This window comes from Bufo bufo, chromosome 2, assembly GCF_905171765.1.
Source record: "Bufo bufo chromosome 2, aBufBuf1.1, whole genome shotgun sequence".
NCBI lineage: Eukaryota > Metazoa > Chordata > Amphibia > Anura > Bufonidae > Bufo > Bufo bufo.
In genome coordinates this window covers 582,189,979-582,212,159 of record NC_053390.1, presented here as the reverse complement: position 1 = coordinate 582,212,159, position 22,181 = coordinate 582,189,979, and the positions used below count along the sequence as shown (strand labels likewise).

The 22,181-nt window shown below is 43.7% G+C and overlaps 1 protein-coding gene across 1 annotated transcript in view; it reads left to right on the top strand.

The window, feature by feature from the left end:
• TACR3 (tachykinin receptor 3) overlaps positions 1-22,181 on the top strand; it is a 390,525-nt gene that overhangs the window by 142,596 nt on the left and 225,748 nt on the right. Inside the window, exon 2 of the mRNA XM_040420490.1 lies at positions 7,867-8,052. Within this exon, the coding sequence (XP_040276424.1) occupies positions 7,867-8,052 (186 nt within the window). The remainder of the gene's footprint in view (positions 1-7,866; positions 8,053-22,181) is intronic.

The following is a 22,181-nucleotide window of genomic DNA, read 5'->3' as shown; positions in this document are numbered from 1 at the left end:
CACATGTGGATTACCTCACATTTCTAAAAATGAATGAGGCATGGATCTCTGAGAAATTCAACACCTGTGACAACCACATTTAATTTATTTTCCTCATGACAGCCCACAAATATCGCCACCACCCAGAAAAAATAATGGTCCCTGTCTTAGGTAAAAACAGCGGCATAAAAGTGTCATGGTCTTACCTGCTTGCTGCTCTCCTTCGTTTGACATGTGCTGGCGGCCATCTTGGGTCCTGGGTTTCTTGTAGCCTTCCACCCTGCGGCTCCTCCTTCCCCTGGGAGGAGCTGGATGCCTAGCTCATATATATAGGAGGTCTGTGGCTTCAGTTCCTTGCTTGGTCCTCTTGTGTTCACATGCTTCTAAGACTGCTGCTGCTTCTGGTTCCTGATCCTGGCCTCGTCTGACTACCCTGCTGGTTCCTGATCCTGGCTTCGTCTGACTACCCTGCTGGTTCCTGATCCTGGCTTCGTCTGACTACCCTGCTGGTTCCTGATCCTGGCTTCGTCTGACTACCCTTCTGGTTCCTGACCTCTGGCTTCGCAAAGACTCTGCTCGGTTTCACCATCCGTTTGGACTTTTGCTTTACAGCTTTATTTTTAATAAAGCCTTCTTATTTTCACTTATCTCTTGTTGTACGTCTGGTTCATGGTTCCGTGACATTAGGACCAAGCCATGAATTCTGACGGTACAGGGCCATCCTCGCTACCCACGCTGGTTGCCAGACTTGATCAGCAGGATCACCTGTTGGGTCGGTTCGCTGTGGCGTTGCAAACCCTGCTTGAACGCACGGCTCATTTCGCTCCCGTTGCCGATGGGTCGGTTGTCGCTCCTGGGCTCGCTCCTACTGCCGCTCCGGTTGTTGCGCCAGAGTCTACCCCGACACCTGTTGTTGCGCCTGCGGTGTTTCGGGGTATGACCGGTTCTGCCCCTCTTCCACAGCGCTTTGGGGGAGAGCCAACTCAGTGCCGAGGTTTCCTTAACCAGGTGGGCATTTATTTCGAGTTGCTGCCACATGCCTTTCCTACTGAGAGATCAAAGGTGGGCTTCTTGATCTCGCTGCTCTCGGACAAGGCCTTGGCCTGGGCCAGCCCTTTATGGGAGAACAACAATCCGGTGGTTGCCGAGTTTTCCGGTTTTGTTGCTTCTCTTCGGAAGGTATTCGATGTGCCGGCTCGTGCTGCCTCTGCTGCGAAGCTCCTTATGTCCATCAGACAGGGTTCACGATCCGTAGCTGAATACGCCATTGAGTTTCGTACCCTGGCAGCAGAGGTGGGCTGGAATAATGAGGCTCTGGTCGCTGCTTTCTCTCATGGTCTCTCGGATGCCTTGAAGGATGAGGTTGCAGCTAAGGACCTACCAGTTGAGCTCGAGTCTCTTATTTCTTTCCTGATTTTGATTGACACCAGACTCAGGGAGAGACCTTCCTTTAAGGAGAACCTGCGGAGGTCTTCTAACAGATTGGTGCCTACGTTTGCTGTCCCACCCGTGCCTCCCTCTCCTCCCACGCCTCCTGGGGATGACTTGTCTGGGGGTGAACCCATGCAGCTGGGGTTTGCTCGCCTGTCCGAGGGGGAGAGGGCACTCCGGAGACGCGAGGGCCGATGCATGTACTGTGGTCTCGGTGGGCATTTTCGGTTGGCATGTCCGAACCGTCCGGGAAACGCTCGTACCCTGAGATCCTGTCGGGGGCAGATCTTGGGTGGAGTCTCCTCGTCCCCGGTTTCCCGTGTTGACAAACCACTGATCACTGTTGTCCTTTCCTGGGTCGGGGGCTCGGTGACGACCCAGGCGTTGGTGGACTCTGGTGCTGGTGGTTTGTTCATTGATAGTGTGTTCGCTGCCGCCAATTCCATTCCTCTGCAGGCTCGAGGTTCCCCACTGGCTCTTGAGGCGATAGACGGCAGACCCCTTCTGCCGCCACACGTGACTCATGAGACCCTTCCAGTGGGAATAGCCATTGGTGCCGTTCACAGAGAGTCGGTCTGCCTCCAGGTTATTTCGTCTCCACACTACTCGGTGGTCTTGGGGTACCCCTGGCTCCAGAAGCATAATCCGACTTTCGATTGGAGATCGGTCGAGATCCTCTCGTGGTCACCGCAGTGTGGGGCTAGTTGCATCCATGGGTCTGTCAAGTTGCTGTGTACTTCCTCGGACTCTCTGTTGCCTCCTGAATACGAGGAGTACCGGGATGTATTCGATAAGGTGCGCGCGGTTGCCCTACCTCCGCACCGCCCATACGATTGTGCCATAGAGTTACAATCTGGTGCCGTTCCTCCTCGTGGCAAAGTCTATCCACTGTCGGTAGCGGAGAATGAGGCCATGGAGGAGTACGTGAGGGAGGCGCTTTCACGCGGACACATTCGCAAATCTTCGTCCCCGGCAGGGGCTGGATTTTTCTTTGTGAAAAAGAAGGGCGGTGAGTTGAGGCCTTGCATCGATTACAGGGGTCTCAATCGCATCACGATCAAGAACGCTTACCCGATACCCTTGATCTCCGAGCTGTTCGATCGCCTTAAAGGGGCCACGGTCTTTACCAAACTCGACCTGAGGGCGGCATATAACCTGGTAAGGATCAAGGCGGGCGATGAGTGGAAGACCGCGTTTAACACCAGGACCGGTCATTACGAATCCTTGGTTATGCCCTTTGGGTTGTGCAATGCGCCCGCAGTCTTTCAGGAATTCATCAACGATGTTTTCCGTGACCTGTTGCAGCAGTGTGTGGTAGTCTATTTGGATGACATCTTGGTATATTCTGAATCCATGGAGGCCCACATTCTGGATGTCAGACGAGTGTTGCAACGGTTACGAGAGAACAAGCTGTTCGGTAAGCTTGAGAAATGCGAATTTCACCGATCCCAGGTAACCTTCTTAGGTTACATCATTTCCGCTGAGGGGTTCTCCATGGATCCTGAGAAGGTTTCGGCTGTCTTACAGTGGCCCCAGCCCAGTGGTCTTCGTTCCCTGCAGCGCTTTTTGGGCTTCGCCAATTATTATCGGAAGTTCATCAGGGACTTTTCCATGCTGGCCAAGCCTCTCACGGATCTGACCAGGAAGGGCAGTAATTCCCAGGTCTGGCCGCTCGAGGCCATCCGAGCTTTTGAGGCCCTAAAGTCCGCCTTTGTGTCGGCTCCGATTCTGTCGCATCCCAACCCTGGGTTGCCCTTTGTCCTCGAGGTGGACGCGTCTGAGACGGGAGTAGGCGCCCTTCTGTCTCAGCGTAGAACACCAGAGGGTCCTCTGCTTCCTTGTGGGTTTTACTCCCGGAAACTGTCTTCCGCGGAGTGCAACTATCAGATTGGTGACAGGGAGTTATTGGCCATCGTGCAGGCCCTTAAAGAATGGAGGCACTTGCTCGAGGGTTCGGTGGTTCCGGTTCTCATCCTGACGGACCACAAGAATCTGACCTACCTTTCTGAGGCCAAGAGATTGACACCACGTCAGGCCAGATGGGCTCTGTTCTTGTCACGTTTTAATTACGTGGTCTCCTACCTACCCGGTTCCAAGAACATCAGGGCGGATGCCTTATCACGGCAGTACTCCGAGCTGTCCAGGGAGGAGTCGATTCCGACTTCGGTCATACCTCCGAATCAGATCCTGGCCGCCATTCGCACCAGCCTGACCTCTCCCCTGGGTGAGCAGATTTTGGCGGCTCAATCTGGTGCTCCCTCTGGGAGACCCAACGGCAGATGTTTTGTGCCTGAGGAGTTGCGCACTCGGTTGTTGCGAACCTACCATAACTCCAAGACCGCGGGGCATCCTGGAAAGAATCAGCTGTCCTGGGCTGTTTCACGTCTGTTCTGGTGGCCTTCCCTACGTTCCGACATCGCCGCATATGTAGCGGCATGCTCCGTTTGTGCCCAGAGTAAGTCCCCTCGGCACCTTCCGTTGGGCCTTCTGCAACCCATAGCCACCGGGGAGCGCCCATGGTCACACCTGGGGATGGATTTCATTGTGGACCTCCCTGCATCCCGAGGCCATACGGTCATTCTCATGATTGTGGATCGGTTTTCCAAAATGTGCCACTGTGTTCCTCTCAAGAAGTTACCCTCTGCACAAGAGTTGGCCACGATTTTTGCCAGGGAGGTCTTCCGGTTGCACGGTTTGCCTAAGGAGATTGTGTCGGATCGGGGGAGTCAGTTTGTGTCCAGGTTCTGGCGCGCCTTTTGCTCCCAGTTGGGGATTCATCTCTCCTTCTCCTCGGCCTACCACCCTCAGTCCAATGGGGCCGCAGAACGATCCAATCAGGCCTTGGAGCAATTCCTTCGTTGCTATGTCTCCGATCACCAAGACAATTGGGTTGACCTCCTGCCTTGGGCTGAGTTTGCCAGGAACACGGCGGTGAACTCTTCCTCTGGGACGTCTCCCTTCATGGCCAATTATGGGTTCCAACCTGCCGTGTTACCGGAGGTATTCTCTCCCCAGGATATTCCGGCTGTGGAGGATCACCTTTCCGTCCTACGTGCTTCTTGGGTACAGATCCAGAAGTCCCTTGAGGTCTCTGCGCAGCGCCAGAGATTCCAGGCTGATCGCAGACGAGCGCCTGCTCCTTCCTACCAGGTCGGAGACCGTGTATGGTTGTCCACCCGCAACCTCAACCTTCGAGTGCCCACTCCCAAGCTGGCGCCTCGCTTTGTTGGTCCCTTCCGAGTGCTTCGCAGGGTAAACCCGGTAGCCTATGCCCTTGCGCTTCCTCCTGGCATGCGGATCTCCAATGTGTTTCATGTCTCCCTGTTGAAGCCACTGGTGTGTAATCGTTTCACTTCCTCGGTTCCTCGGCCTCGTCCGGTCCAAGTGGGCAATCGTGAGGAATATGAGGTGAGCAATATCCTGGACTCACGCCTGGTCCGCGGTCGGTTGCAGTTTTTGGTCCATTGGCGTGGTTATGGTCCAGAGGAGCGTTCCTGGGTTCCCTCCGCAGATGTCCATGCTCCTGCCTTGCTCCGAGCCTTCCACGCACGCTTCCCTCAGAAACCGTTTTGTGCTTCGCGGAGGAGGGGCCCTTGAGGGGGAGGTACTGTCATGGTCTTACCTGCTTGCTGCTCTCCTTCGTTTGACATGTGCTGGCGGCCATCTTGGGTCCTGGGTTTCTTGTAGCCTTCCACCCTGCGGCTCCTCCTTCCCCTGGGAGGAGCTGGATGCCTAGCTCATATATATAGGAGGTCTGTGGCTTCAGTTCCTTGCTTGGTCCTCTTGTGTTCACATGCTTCTAAGACTGCTGCTGCTTCTGGTTCCTGATCCTGGCCTCGTCTGACTACCCTGCTGGTTCCTGATCCTGGCTTCGTCTGACTACCCTGCTGGTTCCTGATCCTGGCTTCGTCTGACTACCCTGCTGGTTCCTGACCTCTGGCTTCGCAAAGACTCTGCTCGGTTTCACCATCCGTTTGGACTTTTGCTTTACAGCTTTATTTTTAATAAAGCCTTCTTATTTTCACTTATCTCTTGTTGTACGTCTGGTTCATGGTTCCGTGACAAAAAGGTATTTTCTGTCCTGTGAATGCCTAATGTTTGGGACCTCGGAGGAATTCAACACCTGTGACGACCATGTGTTATCGAATTTCAACTATTATCATTTGGGATTTTTTCAAGAGGGGGGATTTTGTTAGCCATGTTTTTAATCCAATTTTATATTTTTTGTTCTTTTAGACATATATATTTGACCTCTATTTGTACTGGCTGGCAGTAAAATTTATATCTAATGACCATCTAATATACCTCCAGCCACATAATTACTTGTTCTTTTCTGTCCGGTTAATGCCTAATGTTTGGGGCCTGTACTACTCTGGCCTGAAGTAAAATTGATATTGAATGGCCGTCTAATATACCTCCAGCCACATAATCACTTGATCATTTATGTACGGTGAATGCATAATCTTTGGGGCCTGTAATCAAACTGTCCAGCAGTAAAATTGTTATACGGTGACCGCTTAATTTACCCCCAGCCACATTATCAATTGTGCTATTCTGTACGGGGAATGAATAATTTTTGGGGCCTGTAGTCCACTGGCCTGCAGTAAAATTGATATCCATTGACCGTCTAATATACCTCCGGCCACATAATTACTTGTTCTTTTCTGTCCGGTAAATGCCTAATGTTTCGGACCTCGGAGGAATTCAACACCTGTTGACGAAGACCACGTGTTTTCGAATTTCAACTATTATTATTTGTTTTTTGTTTTCCAAGAGAGGGGATTTCGTTAGCTATGTTTTTAATCAAATTTTATATTTTTTGTTATTTTAAACATGTATTCGACATCTATTTGTACTGGCCTGCAGTAAAATTGATATCTAATGACCGTCTAATATACCTCCAGCCACATAATCACTTGTTCTTTTCTGTCAGGTGAATGCTTAATGTTTGGGGCCTAAAATAAAAAAATTCTAGGCTCCAGCAGGGCACATTTCTGAGAATTTCCCTTTAAAACGCATAAAAATGGCCCCTAATTAAAATACATATTTTTGGTGGGAATTTTTGCCATTTATCCCCCTGTGATATGTCACTGTCCATGTTGTGGGATGATTTGTGCACTTCTAGTAAGTGTTTGGTGGCTGCAAATATGACCTGAAGGTTTTTCAGGTTTGCCTGCCATTAAAGTAAATGGGGCCCGCCGCGAACTTGCGGTTCGCAAACATTTTATCGCGTTCGCGCGATGGTGTTCTCGAATCGTTCCCGCCTATGTTCGTCCATTACTAGTGTTAACCGTGCTGGAGAACTGATGCACTTGTTTTTATAATATGGGTTGTTACAGACACAGCAATAAGGCTACTTTCACACTTGTGTTGTTAATTCCAGTATTGAAATCCTGAAGAGGATACCGCAATTAAACGGCTCCGTTTTGATTTTGCACACCAGGATGCATCTGTTCCGTTAGGATGTGGTTGTGTGAAATCAAAAAATCTGTCACTAAATACCTTTAAAATCAAGGCTCCTAAAAAAAAGAATCAGTCATCTTTGACTTACATTGTTTTCAGTGACAGATGCGTTTTTTGTTTTTTTTTACGTTTTTATGAACGGACATAAAACCACAACTTGCAGCGGTTTTGTGTCTGGTCACAAAACGGAATGCCGACGGAACTGAAGACATCCTGATGCATCCTGAACGGATCTCTTTCCATTCAGAATGCATGAGGACTAAACAGAAACATTTTTTTCCCCCGGCATTGAGATCCTCTGCCGGATCTAAATACCGGTATCCTACAATGCAAGTAGGTAACCTACAATGCAAGTATGAAAGTAGGCTTACAAATAATTGTTGATTTATATTTTTTTATTAAATGTTTTTTACTGTGAAAAATTGCATTTAATTTATTTATTGCTTTTTTTTGGGGGGAGGGGGGCTTTTTGAGTTGTAAAACTTTTTTTTTACATTATTTATTAGTCCCACAGGGGTTAAAAGGCTTTCATACTTGGCAAACCAGGAGGCTATTCATTGTTAAAGCAACTGGCTGCCATTGCAACCATTGGCACCCTGCAATCGCATTGAAGGGAGTAGTTTGAGAGACTGTACGAGAAGTTTCTATTGGCTGCTGCATGGAATGGGTTAGATGGTCAGGATCCGAGCAACCTCTGAACCCAACCATTGCAGTGGAAGCCTGACTGTATTTTACAGCTGGCTCTTCCTGCAGATGGCACAGTACATGGCAAACTATTATGTTAGCTTGTGGCAACAGGCTGCTTACCATGATATAAAAGCACCATACGTGGGAAAATTATTATCAGGTAACTGGGACACAGATACTGAGGTGAATGTGTTTTTGTACATTGGAAGCATAGATGGTATTTCCTTTTCTCTAAACAGAACCTGTTGTTTGTATTATTCTATGATTTTGACATTATGATTTAATTTTAATATGCTTGTATTATAGATATATGGCGATTATTAATCCTTTGAAGCCACGTCTATCTGCTACTTCAACAAAAGTGGTCATTGGAAGTATCTGGGTGTTTGCATTTGTGCTGGCCTTCCCTCAGTGCCTTTATTCCGAAATCAAAGTGACACCAAGAAGGACGCTATGCTTGCTGGTCTGGCCAGGGTTTGGGAAAAAATTAACGTACGTATCTTTTTCATTTTTGCCTTCTTGCCAAAAATACTATGTTTGTTTAATCAAGTTGGTATCTGTGACAACTGAGAACAGGAAAGGCAAACATAATCTCATTTATCCTTTAATTAAATGTCAAGTGGAAGTGCAACTTATTTTACACAGTGCTTGAAATTATTTGAATGCAATTCAAATACAGTAAATGAGTTTGACTTGTATATTGTCTGCGATTAGCTTATTAATGGAGCCTTACACTGCAGTTCTGCTACGCTCCTCTGTCAGGTTAGTGCATGAAGTGTTCATTATTACTGTAAAAATACAATCAACCAGTCAACTACTGTGCAAGATAATATAATTTAGTCTGAGAAATTTAAAGGTAAACCGGTTAGCATGTCTATGCTGCCATAACTATGGTCAGAATAATTTGGTGACAGGTGCCCTCCTTGCATTACACTAAGTTTTACTCTACAGCATTTTAATGAAATTTTAGTTTTTACACTGGTTTATGGCTTGTGTTAAGGAGGTTGTAAGCTTTCTGCTAAAATTTCTGAAATGCTATGCCATTGGTGTGTAAAGACATATAAAATAGCTCATTGCTTACAGCATCATTCACATAGAGACACCCCCACCCCACTGCTGTACCTGTAGTCTCATACTTTACCTATGTGGCAACTTTCCTGAATTCATCCTTTACTGTGTCAGTGCTTAACGGGTTGTCTCACTTCAGCAATTGGCATTTATCATGTAGAGAAAGTTAACACAAGGTACTTACTAATGTATTGTGATTGTCCATATTGCCTCATCTGCTGGCTGGATAATTTTCTTTTATCACATTATACACTGCTCGTATCCAGGGGTTACGACCACCCTACAATCCAGCAGTGGTGGTCATATTTGTACACTATAGGAATAAGCACAAGCCAATGTAGACTCCCACTGTCCCAGCTATCAGAGTGGCCATTGCTTTTTCCTAGGCCACCACTGCAGGGTAGATGTAAGACCTGGAAATGAGCAGTATATAATGTAATGAGAAAAAGAATAAAGCCAGCAAAGGAGGCAATATGGACAATCACAATACATTAGCAAGTGCCTTGTATTAACTTTCTCTACATGATAAATGCCATTTACTGAAGTGAGACAACCCCTTTAAATAGTTCAGAGCAGATGCACATACAGCAGAATCCCCTTTAGTTCCACCTTTGCTGAATGTGCTCAATGTTGGTAATGTACCTACCACCAGATGTTCTGGTGACATCTGTTTCCGCCAGCTGCTGCCTCACAAGTCTTATCAGCAGTGCCAGCGGGGATGCCGGGGAGGTGGAGTGGACACTTGAGCGGAGCCCATGTCTTTCAGTCAGCAGGAAATAGCCATTCCAACAGTCAGAAGATCCAGCTGTCCAGTCAGTCAGGAGGCTTGGTCAGCAGACTAATTTGGGATCTACTAGATTGACCAATCTGAGCGGCAGGTGCTGTATTTCAACCCGCTGTGTATTATCTCCTGCGCCAGTTAGCAGTTAGCTCTCCACCTCTGTGCTCCACGAGAGAGCAACTATTCTGCAAACTCAGCCTAGCGGCGAGGTCATGATGCCTCTACAGGGATAAAGGGTGGATAACTCTGGTCCCTTAGAATTTGCAAACCAGAATGATAGACTATAACTGTGGAGGCTCTGTTTTTGCAGGCTAGCTAAACTATTACAGAAAATCATGCGACCGCAGTCATCCTTGATGCTATGAATGTGGTGGTCTGTTTACACATGGTACCCAAGGGAAATGGGGGAGCTTCTAAGTGCATGCTGTGTTAAGCAATGAGACATTTTAGAATGACATTTCAAAAATTTCTGCATAAAGCAGAAAACTCATTTATTGTCGGATTTGGGGGAAAGTGTCCACTGGGCAGGTTTCCTCCTGACTCAGCTTGGTAGACAGGCCTCTCCCGATTTCTGAATATGAGACCTGTTAATCAAGGTGAGCTGGGCAAGTAGGAGCCAGAAGGAAACCACCAAGTGAACAAAGCCAAAAAGAAACAAAAGTATTACTTGTTACTAGAGATGAGCGAATGGATTCTACACAGATTGAATTTGTTGCAAATCTTCAAAAAGATTCGGATTTCAGCCAGTATGACATGTTTGTGATTTGTCCTGCCTGAATCACTCAAAATGGCAGCCAACATTTTACAGATCAGAAGACAGAAAAAAAGTAATTTTGATCATTTTTGGACCGTTTTATAAATTTAAATTCTGACAGTGCAGTTTGTTATTAAACAGGCTATTTGTTACCACATGCTACAGTTTTCAAACCAGCACCGGGATGTGAATACTTTTGTAATTGCGTGCAATTAAACATTTAGCATAGCCACTGAGCTATTCAATACACTGCATCTGTATAGCGCCACCTGCTGTTTGTTTTTATTTATTAGTTCTTTGACCTGTTCACTGAGATGGCCGCACATGCTCAGTTTCATCCTTTATCTCTCTCTTGAGTTGTGATAGGTAGAGCTGAGACACGCCCCCTTAGCTACAGCAGTAAAGACAATCCCCTTGAGCTACCAGTTTGATATAAATCTAGCAGAACAATTAATGGGGCGATCTCTAAATCCATGTGAGGTACAAGGCTGGTTCTAGCTTTGATAGAAAGAGGTTGTCATGTTCTACATGATGTCTGTATTATTTTTTCTTAAATTAGTCATGTCCGCGTTTAGTCACCCTTTAAAGTGCTCAAAGGGGATTCTATACAGGACTAGGAGACCTCAGAGTGTCATACAGCACTTTTCAGAGTAATTAGGGCACTTTTAATTTGGAATAAATTTTCTTAACAATAAGTTTTTATTATATATTTGGGAGGTAACAAACAATAGAGCAGTAAAAATAGTAAAATTACATTGCCATATTATAAAATAAATCAATACAATGTACATGTTGAAATGCCTATTATTTCCACACTCATAATAAGAAAATGAAACGGGATAAAACAGGCAATAAAAACTAAAATAACAAGTGGTGACAAATAGAGATGAGCACGTTTAGAAAAATTCAATTTGGCTGCTACACCAAACTTAAACAAGAAATTAGATTTTTTACAAATTACTTTGTGATGAATCGCTTTACATTGTATGGAGCGGACACAATGACGGGGAACAGCAATCGCACTGCCCCATCATTTTACCCCTCAGATGCCGCATTCAACGCTGATCGCGGTATCTGTGACACACACTATCCCATTCAGGAGTTAATCAGGGGTTAAAAAAATTCTACTCACCTCATTCACTTGCTCACGTAGAGGCCATCACCTTCTGTCTTGATTGAAGAAAACCCACCAAAGGACCTGCAGTGAGCGTGATGTCGTTACCATGTGATCACGCTGGGCATGCGCAGTGACTTCATCAGTGATGAGGTGAGTGTAATATTTTTTTTTTCAGCCACCATTTTTTTAAAAATTGATTTGTTACTAGGGATGAGCGAACCCAAACTGTACAGTTTCGTAAAAGTCCGGGTTTAGTGTTCGGCGCTTTTTGAAAGGCTGCAAAGCAGCCAATCAACAAGCATCATACTACTTGCCCCAAGAGGCCATCACAGCCATGCCTACTATTGGCATGGCTGTGATTGGCCAGTGCAGCATGTGACCCAGCCTCTATTTAAGCTGGAGTCATCTAGCACCGCACGTCACTCTGCTCTGATCAGTGTAAGGATAGGATGCAGCTGCTGCTGTTAGGGACAGATTAGGCAGTGATTTACTTACTGAAGTGATCGATGTACAGCTGTGTATCATACAACCTCTGCTATTCAATTGCTCACTGTTTTAAAGGGCTTCTGTCACCCCACTAAACAGTTTTTTTTTTTTTTTTTGGTTAGTTATAATCCCTATATACTGCGATTTTTTCATGCATACTGTAATTAATCATTTCGGTTCAGTAGATTATGTTAAAAACGTATTTTTTAAATATGCAAATTACCTTGCTACCAGCAAGTAGGGCGGCTACTTGCTGGTAGCAGCCGCATCCTCCTATCCTAAAGACGCCCCCTCCGCATGTTGATTGACAGGACCAACGGACGGGATCGTCTTCTGGCTGGTCCTGTCTGCTATCAAGATCTCGCGCCTGCGCCGTAACGGTATTCAGTCGGCGCAGGCGCACTGAGAAGAGGACGCTCGCTCGGCCGCTCCATCCTCAATGCGCCTGCGCCGATGACGTCATCAAGTACATCGCCGATGACGTCATCAAGGCTGCCCAGAGCGTTTTTCAGTCACTTTTTTCTGGGGTGATCGGCGGCCATTTTGTGTCTTATGGTGCGCCAGCACAAGCTGCCAACAAGTACATTTAACCATCAATAGTGTTTTTTTTTTTTGCTATATCCTACATCAGGGGCTTGGCTGTGCTTGCTATTTTATTGAGGGGTGAAATACAATTGCCAAAATAGCAGTACCCTAAATCTGGTGTTTCAGCTGTGGCTAGCCAATTGTAATACTGTCTGCTGTCTGGCAAAGGATATATTTTTTTCTGGGTTGAAATACAATTCCCAACTTAGCAATTCCCTAAATCAGTGGTTTCTGCTGTATCAGGCCAAGTTTAAATCTATCCATAAAAGGGTATATTAGATTGAAGGTGCTGATAGGGTGATTCTCAATAACTTCACACGCTACCGTGCATCTCCAAGTCTAATTCTGTCCATAAACGTATACCTGTCATCCAGCGCCTAAATACTAGGCCTACAATTTATATTCAGCTAAATCTGTGTTTACTGCTGTGGCTGGTAATGTTATTTAGTGTCCGCCAAAGCACAGTTTTTGTTCTGGGTTGAAATATAATTCCCAACTTAGCAATTCCCTAAATCAGTGGTTTCTGCTGTATCAGGCCAAGTTTAAATCTATCCATAAAAGGGTATATTAGATTGAAGGTGCGGATAGGGTCATTCTCAATAACTTCAAACGCTACCGTGCATCTCCAAGTCTAATTCTGTCCGTAAACGTATACCTGTCATCCAGTGCCTAAATAATAAGGAACATACATAGTGGCCTGTTCCAGTGTTGGGTGACATGAAGCATGATTCTCTGCTATGACATGAAGCCTGAATCTCTGCTATGGGACCTCTCTCCTCTGTCTGGGTGCCAGGGCCTAAAAATATCTGACAATGGCCTGTTCCAGTGGTGGGTGATATGAAGCCTGATTCTCTGCTATGACATGAAGCCTGATTCTCTGCTATGGGACCTCTCTCTTCTGTCTGGGTGCCGGGGCCTAAACATATCTGACAGTGGCCTGTTCCAGTGTTGGGTGACATGAAGCATGATTCTCTGCTATGACATAAAGCCTGAATCTATGCTATGGGACCTCTCTCCTCTGTCTGGGAGCCGGGGCCTAAAAATATCTCACAATGGCCTGTTCCAGTGGTGGGTGACATGAAGCCTGATTCTCTGCTATGACATGAAGCCTGAATCTCTGCTATGGGACCTCTCTCCTCTGTCTGGGTGCCGGGGCCTAAAAATATCTGACAATGGCCTGTTCCAGTGGTGGGTGACATGAAGCCTGATTCTCTGCTATGACATGAAGCCTGAATCTCTGCTATGGGACCTCTCTCCTCTGTCTGGGTGCCGGGGCCTAAAAATATCTGACAATGGCCAGTTCCAGTGGTGGGTGACATGAAGCCTGATTCTCTGCTATGGGACCTCTCTCCTCTGTCTGGGTGCCGGGGCCTAAAAATATCTGACAATGTCCTGTTCCAGTTGTGGGTGACATGAAGCCTGATTCTCTGCTATGACATGAAGCCTGAATCTCTGCTATGTGACCTCTCTCCTCTCTCTGGGTGTCGGGGCCTAAAAATATCTGACAATGGCCTGTTCTAGTGGTGGGTGACATGAAGCCTGATTCTCTGCTATGACATGAAGCCTGATTCTCTGCTGTGGGACCTCTCTCCTCTGTCTGGGTGCCGGGGCCTAAAAATATCTGACAGTGGCCTGTTCCAGTGTTGGGTGACATGAAGCATGATTCTCTGCTATGACATGAAGCCTGAATCTCTGCTATGGGACCTCTCTCCTCTTTCTGGGTGCCGGGGCCTAAAAATATCTGACAGTGGCCTGTTCCAGTGTTGGGTGACATGAAGCTTGATTCTCTGCTATGACATGAAGCCTGATTTTCAGCTATGGGACCTCTCTCCAATTTATGGTTAATTTTTATTTATTTTATTTTTATTTTTATTCATTTCCCTATCCACGTTTGTTTGCAGGGGATTTACCTACATTTTGCTGCCTTTTTCAGCCCTCTAGCCCTTTCCTGGGCTGTTTTACAGCCTTTTTAGTGCCGAAAAGTTTGGGTCCCCATTGACTTTGAATCCGAACATTCCCGGGAAGTTCGGCCGAACTTCTCGAACCCGAACATCCAGGTGTTCGCTCAACTCTATTTGTTACCACAAAATGCGAGGAAATTCGGCTTTGTGGTGAATGAAATTTTTCCTGAAATTCGGATCAAAGTCCACTTCGGATACTTTGATTTGCTCAACACTAGTGACAATGACAAACTCCAGAAAAGTGAAAGGTGTAGAAACAGGGATCATTGATATATACAACTCTGGTTGAAATTCAGCTGCTCAGTATTGCAAAGTAATTTTATTAAGAGGAAATTTTCATTTCATATAGAATTAAACTGAGAGAAATCATAAAAGAAGTTATAATTTTTTCAGATAGGCAGCTCTCATTAATTAGACCAATTTTTTTCAGCTAGAGAAAAAGGGTATGGGTCTGTCCAATGACATGCAATATTGCTTCTAATAGCAATAATTACTGTACTTGAGTGAGTACTGTTTTGAGCGTAAAGCGAAATGTGTCCAAATCAATGGAAAGAAGACATTGTCCCACTTATGACGACACATTAATGTCATATATTTGAGACAGGAGAATATCTACAGTATTTCTAGGGGTCTAATTCTACTGCAATTCTGCCAAATTAGGTGTATCACATTTCCAACTTTTAAAAGCTATGACAGTAACCATTTTAACCTGTTTGGTGTAAGATACCATCTATAAATGCTTCTTGTAGAGTTATCCAATTTATTTACTCACTTAGAGGACTCTGAAATATTGGAGAAAGAGATTTGCCATTGGTCTACAGAAACTGGAGGACTCAAATCTTTTTCCCATTTCTGAAGAATTGGAGAAAAAGGGGATGCAATAGAATCAAAGATAAATGAATAACTTAAAGAAAACACTATAATTTGAAAGGAAGAACTGTGAGAAGCTTAAAGGAGTAATTGGTACCAGGACAACCCACTTCAACAGCAAATGTCTGAAAGTATTTATAAATTGTTTGTGGGAAAAACTGACAAGAGTATGTCATGAACCAGCGGGTGTGAACTCACTGTGCCACGTGTCCTACCTCCTCTAAGGGCATTGTCTAAGTAAACCACTCGATCTTCACAGTACCCCTGATGGTGGGGATAGACTTTCCCGAGGGGAACACCAGGTCGCTACCTCTTGAGGAGGATAGGCACATTATGCAGCTGGTCCAGGCGGACCATGAAGTACCTGAGAAAGGTACAGGCGTTGTAAGCAGGCTGAGTCGTTATCAGGAGCAACAGTGCAGGACCAAAGGATGAGGCAGAGGCGAAGTCAGACAGGCAAAAGGTCAGGGCAGGAGGCACAGGTACAGATCAGGCAATCCGGATCAGAAACAGGAGAGTCAAGGCAAGCAGGCAGGGAGCAAATGGGTAGCAGTATCCAGGAACACAAGTACGAGTCAGGAACACAGGAACACAAGCGGATTTCAGGAAACTTAGCAGAACACAAGGACCTAGACACTTAGGCATCTGGGAAGGGGACTGAGCCACTTATATATGTGCAGGAGGGCTAGGATTGGTTGGTGAGATCACATGATCCTACCCATAAAACACAGGAATTGACACGCGCCAGCCCATAAGGAAATGCTGCAGGGAACAAGAAGCAAGCATGCTGTGTCCAGGGCTGAAAGGAAACACTGACAGCAGATCACAGCTGAACACGGCACCCAGGACCGCAGCGGTAAGCAGGGGAACAGCTGTGCACAGGAGCCACTGTTACAGAGTAGGACATGTTCAATAATTCCCGAAATGGCCGCATGGATGACATCTGTGTGCTGTCTGCATTTTTTTGCTTCCCCATAGACATGAATGGATCAGTGTGCAATCCACAAAAATTGGAGATCGGGTGTAGACTGAAGATGCTTTCATGTTCATGAGCCTAAACGATACACCAGAGGAATACCAGGTGTCCAGTCTTAAATTTTGAATACCCTTCTCCAATAGATCCAGTGAAACATTAGATAAGGCAATAATTATTAGGTTTAGTTTAGAAGTAAACTAGCACCAAGGATCCAGAGAAATTCTGATTGTTGAAGTTAATTTGGGGTGAGGCGTTTATTTCAATAAAGATTTAACAACAACAAAAAAGATGAAACATTAGACGTTTATAAAAGATGCATTTTGATAGAAATACTGTATGGGGATACATTTATAATAGACCGGCAACGTAGAGCAGTCTATGATAACCAGGAACACTACCCTTGCCAACCCCCTTTTCGGGAAATTAGTAAGGCTTGTGGAGAAGTCCCACTTGTGCAAAAATATTTGCCCAGGTGGCATTTAAAAAGTTGCAAACATCCAGTTTATGACTTTTTCACTCCACAAAAAGTGGTGTATTTTAACCTGTTCAGGACACAGGGCGTACCGGTACGCCCTGATGTCCTGGTACTTAAGGACACAGGGAGTACCGGTACGTCCTGAGAATTTCCGATCAAGTATACATATTAGGTATTGCCGCGTCCATAATAAGTTACTCTATAAAAATATCACATGACCTAACGCCTCAGGTGTCATCTTACATCACAAAAAGTGTAATAGCAAGAGATCAACAAGTCATATGCACCTCAAAATAGTGCCAATGAAACCGTCATCTCATCCCGCAAAAAATTAGACCCTACCTAAGATAATCGCCCAAAAACTGAAAAAACTATGGCTCCCAGACTATGGAGACACTAAAACATGATTTTTTTTGTTTCAAAAATGAAATCATTGTGTAAAACTTACATAAATAAAAGAATGGTATACATATCAGGTATCGCCGCATCCGTGACAACCTGCTCTATAAAAATACCACATGATCTAACCTGTCAGATGAATGTTGTAAATAAATAAAAAAAACTGTGCCAAAACAGCTATTTCTTTTTACCTTGCCTCACAAAAAGTGTAATATAGAGCAACCAAAAATCATATGTACCCTAAACTAGTAGCAACAAAACTTCCACCCTATCCTGTAGTTTCTAAAATGGGGTGACTTTTTTGGAGTTTCTACTCTAGGGGTGCATCAGGGGGGCTTCAAATGGGACATGTTGTCAAAAAATCAGTCAAGCAAAATCTGCCTTCCAAAAACCCTATGGCATTCCTTTCCTTCTGCGCCCTGCTGTGTGCCCATACAGCAGTTTATGGCCACATATGGGGTGTTACTGTAAACTACAGAATCAGAGCCATAAATATTGAGTTTTGTTTGGCTGTTTACCCTTGCTTTGTAACTGAAAAAAAATATTAAAATGGAAAATCTGCCAAAAAAGTGACATTTTGAAATTGTATCTCTATTTTCCATTAATTCTTGTGGAACTCCTAAAGGGTAACCAACGTTTGTAAAATCAGTTTTGAATACCTTGAGGGGTGTAGTTTCTTAGATGGGGTCACTTTTATGGTGTTTCTACTCTAGGGTTGCATCAGGGGGGCTTCAAATGGGACATGGTGTCAAAAAAAACAGTCCAGCAAAATCTGCCTTCCAAAAACCGTATGGCATTCCTTTCCCTCTACGCCCTGCCGTGTGCCCGTACAGCAGTTTACGACCACATATGGGGTGTTTCTGTAAACGACAGAATCAGGGCCATAAATATTGAGTTTTGTTTGGCTGTTAACCCTTGCTTTGTAACTGGAAAAAAAAATATTAAAATGAAAAATCTGCCAAAAAAGTTAAATTTTTAAATTGTATCTCTGTTTTCCATTAATTCTTGTGGAACACCTAAAGGGTTAACAACGTTTGTAAAATCAGTTTTGAATACCTTGAGGGGTGTCGTTTCTAGAATGGGGTAATTTTTGGGTGGTTTCTATTATGTAAGCCTCACAAAGTGACTTCAGACCTGAACCTTACAAAGTTGGTTTTTGAAAATTTCTGAGAAATTTCAAGATTTACTTCTAAACTTCTAAGCCTTGTAACGTCCCCCAAAAATAAAATGTCATTCCCAAAATGATCCTAACATGAAGTACACATATGGGGAATGCAAATTAATAACTATTTTTGTAGGTATTACTATGTATTATAGAAGTAGAGAAATTGAAACTTGGAAATTTGCAAATGTTTCCAAATTTTTGGCAAATTTGGTATTTTTTTATACATAAAAATGTTTTTTTTTACTTCATTTTACCAGTGTCGTGAAGTACAATATGTGACGAAAAAAACTATCTCAGAATGGCCTGGATAAATCAAAGCGTTTTAAAGTTATCACCACTTAAAGTGACACTGGTCAGATATGCAAAAAATGGCCTAGTCCTTAAGGTGAAATAAGGCTGTGTCCTGAAGGGGTTAATGATAAGTCTGTAACTGTTCAAAATGACAAGCTCTGTACTATCTCACAACAGAAGGTCATTCTAACTGACATTTAGAAATTGGTTCATAAAGTATTTTGGCTTGGACTCTTAGATGCCTATCCAACTAAATATAATTAGAGATAATGATATGCAGATCTTTCAAATGCTTCATGGAAAAGGAAATAGGTAAATTTCGAAAGACATTTAATATTTGAGGTATAATAATCCTTTTAACTAATGCAATTCCACTCATCCATGAAATCTCACATAGCCTCATCTGTTATAGTTCAGATTTAATATTTTTTCCCGTAGAAATTTTTAATTGGTGAGCAAATTTGATATAGAAAATGTCAAGTGTATAACCAGATATGCAATATATTCACTGTCCCATATGAAGAGGTGCTCAGAATGTAATCCTAGATTCAAAAGAAGGCAAGCTTCTTTTTTTAACTTTTATTATTTTAGATTCACAGTACATATTCTATAAATAATCATGAATCCCACCCAAACCCACCCATAGGAAATTTGGTCAACCTGGAGGGATGAGAAGGGGGAAAAAAACACAACACAATTATTTAATATACAGTTCCAAGAAAAAGTATGTGAACCCTTTGGAATGATATGGATTTCTGCACAAATTGGTCATAAAATGTGATCTGATCTTCATCTAAGTCACAACAATAAACAATCACAGTCTGCTTAAACTAATAACACACAAAGAATTAAATGTTACCATGTTTTTATTGAACACACTATGTAAACATTCACAGTGCAGGTGGAAAAAGTATGTGAACCCCTAGACTAATGACATCTCCAAGAGCTAATTGGAGTGAGATGTCAGCCAACTGGAGTCCAATCAATAAGATGAGATTCGAGGTGTTGGTTACAGCTGCCCTATAAACAAACACACACCAGTTCTGGGTTTGCTTTTCACAAGAAGCTTTGCCTCATGTGAATGATGCCTCACACAAAAGAGCTCTCAGAAGACCTACGATTAAGAATTGTTGACTTGCATAAAGATAGAAAGGGTTATAAAAGTATCTCCAAAAGCCTTGCTATTCATCTGTCCACGGTAAGACAAATTGTCTATAAATGGAGAAAGTTCAGCACTGCTGCTACTCTCCCTAGGAGTGACCTCCTACAAGAGCACAGCGCAGACTGCTCAATGAGGTGAAGAAGAATCCTAGAGTGTCAGCTAAAGACTTACAAAAGTCTCTGGCATATGCTAACATCCCGCAGGGCTCTTTATTATCAGTGAAGGAGGCAGAGTTTAGGGGCGTAACTAAGGGGGAGGAATATGTGCGGCAGGAGGCGGCATATGAATCAGGGGGGCGGATGCACGGAGGAGCAGACAGACACCAGAAACCACACGATGCTGCTCTGCGCTGGGACCCAGAAGGTAGTGCGGCAGGAAGTTACCGCACACATAAACATAGATATCAACAATCAGTGGGGGACTGTTGGAGCACTGCTGATATAGAAAAATACATAAAAAGATCTGGGGGGGACCTTGAAACAGCTAGTAATAGTGAGTAAACTGTTTTGTAAAAAATATTTTTATCCCGGACAACCCCTTTAAACGCATATTGTACCTGCATAAGAAACACTTGTCATCCAGCCCAAATTCCCTTTCCTCTGTGTAAATGACTTAAAAGTATTATTCACCCACCACTGTGTAACTAATACTATACCTTGTTTCTTCCAGAATTCAGTAGATTGTGATAAACCAGCTTCATATCATTTCCCAGAAAAGAGTAACTGAGAGGAAGTCTTTTATCCCCAGTACTGTCTTAACTTTATCCCATACATTTTGTAACATTTTCCCTGTCAGTGCATCAAATGCCTTTTTAAGAAAAACCTGAGATTCTAATGCACTAATAATTTCAGTACAGTACCCATATTCATTTGACAAACCAAGTTTATCCACTATATAAATCCCAAGACACCATCTATAATCTGTGTTAACTGAGAAGTCTAGAACAAACAAATTAGTAATGTTACCACACCTCTTATCAAAAGATAGAGTTAAAGTGTTCAACCAAATCCAAGTTTTTTTTTACACCTGAAATCAAGTCTCTTAACGGAGCATCAATAACATTGAAAAACTTATCTACACTGGGCTGTTCTGCAAAAAATATAAACCCTGAGGGATAATTAGCATATTAAGGTAATTCGAGCCACCATAGAAAAATGTATTTTCTGCCAGATCTTTATTTTTTCCCTAAGCTTCTGAATCCAAGACTTTAAATTCAAATATAGATAGTCTCTGGGGTTCCTCGAGGCATAAACTCCTAGGTACTTTATTTTATCAACTATTGGTATCCCTACTACATTCATCAGTGGCCTTTCAAAACGCCCAAGGGGAATCATTCCTGATTTCTCCCATTTTATCTTTATTCATGCGAATTTCCAATGACATTATATTATATTAATAATCTCAGGGATAAGTTTAGTTTGTAAAAAGAAATACAGCTAAACAAAGTTAAAATTTGGATAACCATAGGAAGGAAAGTTGGGTTATATAGAGCTAGGATAATATCATCAACAAAAAGGCCAATTTTGTTGTCAGTATTACCTGTTTTAATTCCTACCATGGATCGTTGAGATTTTATTTAGGGGTTCAATTATAAGAGCAAAAATGAAGGCGGAAGCAGGCATCCCTGTTTTGTATCATTATTGATTGAGAAGTAATTATATAACATGCAAGAAATACACCCCTTAACATTAAAACTGCAACACCAAGAAGGACAAGCTGAGGAATTACCAGGTGTCGCTAAAATCTGCAGATTTTCAAGCACTTATATGGTAGCATGTCATTTTGACACTGTACCGCATAAAAGGTTAGTATATAAAATGAGAATGCTCGGACTGGGAGAAAATGTCTGTATGTGGGTAAGTAACTGGCTGAGTGATAGAAAACAGAGGGTGGTTAAGTTATTAATGGTACACACTCAGATTGGGTCACTGTCACTAGTGGTGTACCTCAGGGGTCAGTATTGGGCCCTATTCTCTTTAATATATTTATTAATGATCTTGTAGAAGGCTTGCATAGTAAAGAATCAATTTTCGCAGATGACACTAAACTGTGTCAAGTAATTAACACTGAAGAGGACAGTATACTACTACATAGGGATCTGGATAGATTGGAGGCTTGGGCAGATAAGTGGCAGATGAGGTTTAACACTGACAAATGTAAGGTTGTGCACATGGGAAGGAATAATGCAAGTCACCCGTACATACTAAATGGTAAAACAGTCGGTAACGCTGACATGGAAAAGGATCTAGGAATTTAAATAAACAGCAAACTAAGCTACAAAAACCAGTGTCAGGCAGCTGCTGTCAAGGCCAATAAGATAATGGTTTGCATCAAAACGGGCATAGATGCCTGTGATAAGAACATAGTCCTACCACTTTACAAATCGCTAGTCAGACCACACATGGAGTACTGTGTACAGTTCTGGGCTCCTGTAAACAAGGCAGACATAGCAAAGCTGGAGAGGGTCCAGAGGAGGGCAACTAATGTAATAACTGGAATGGGGCAACTACAGTACCCTGAAAGATTATCAA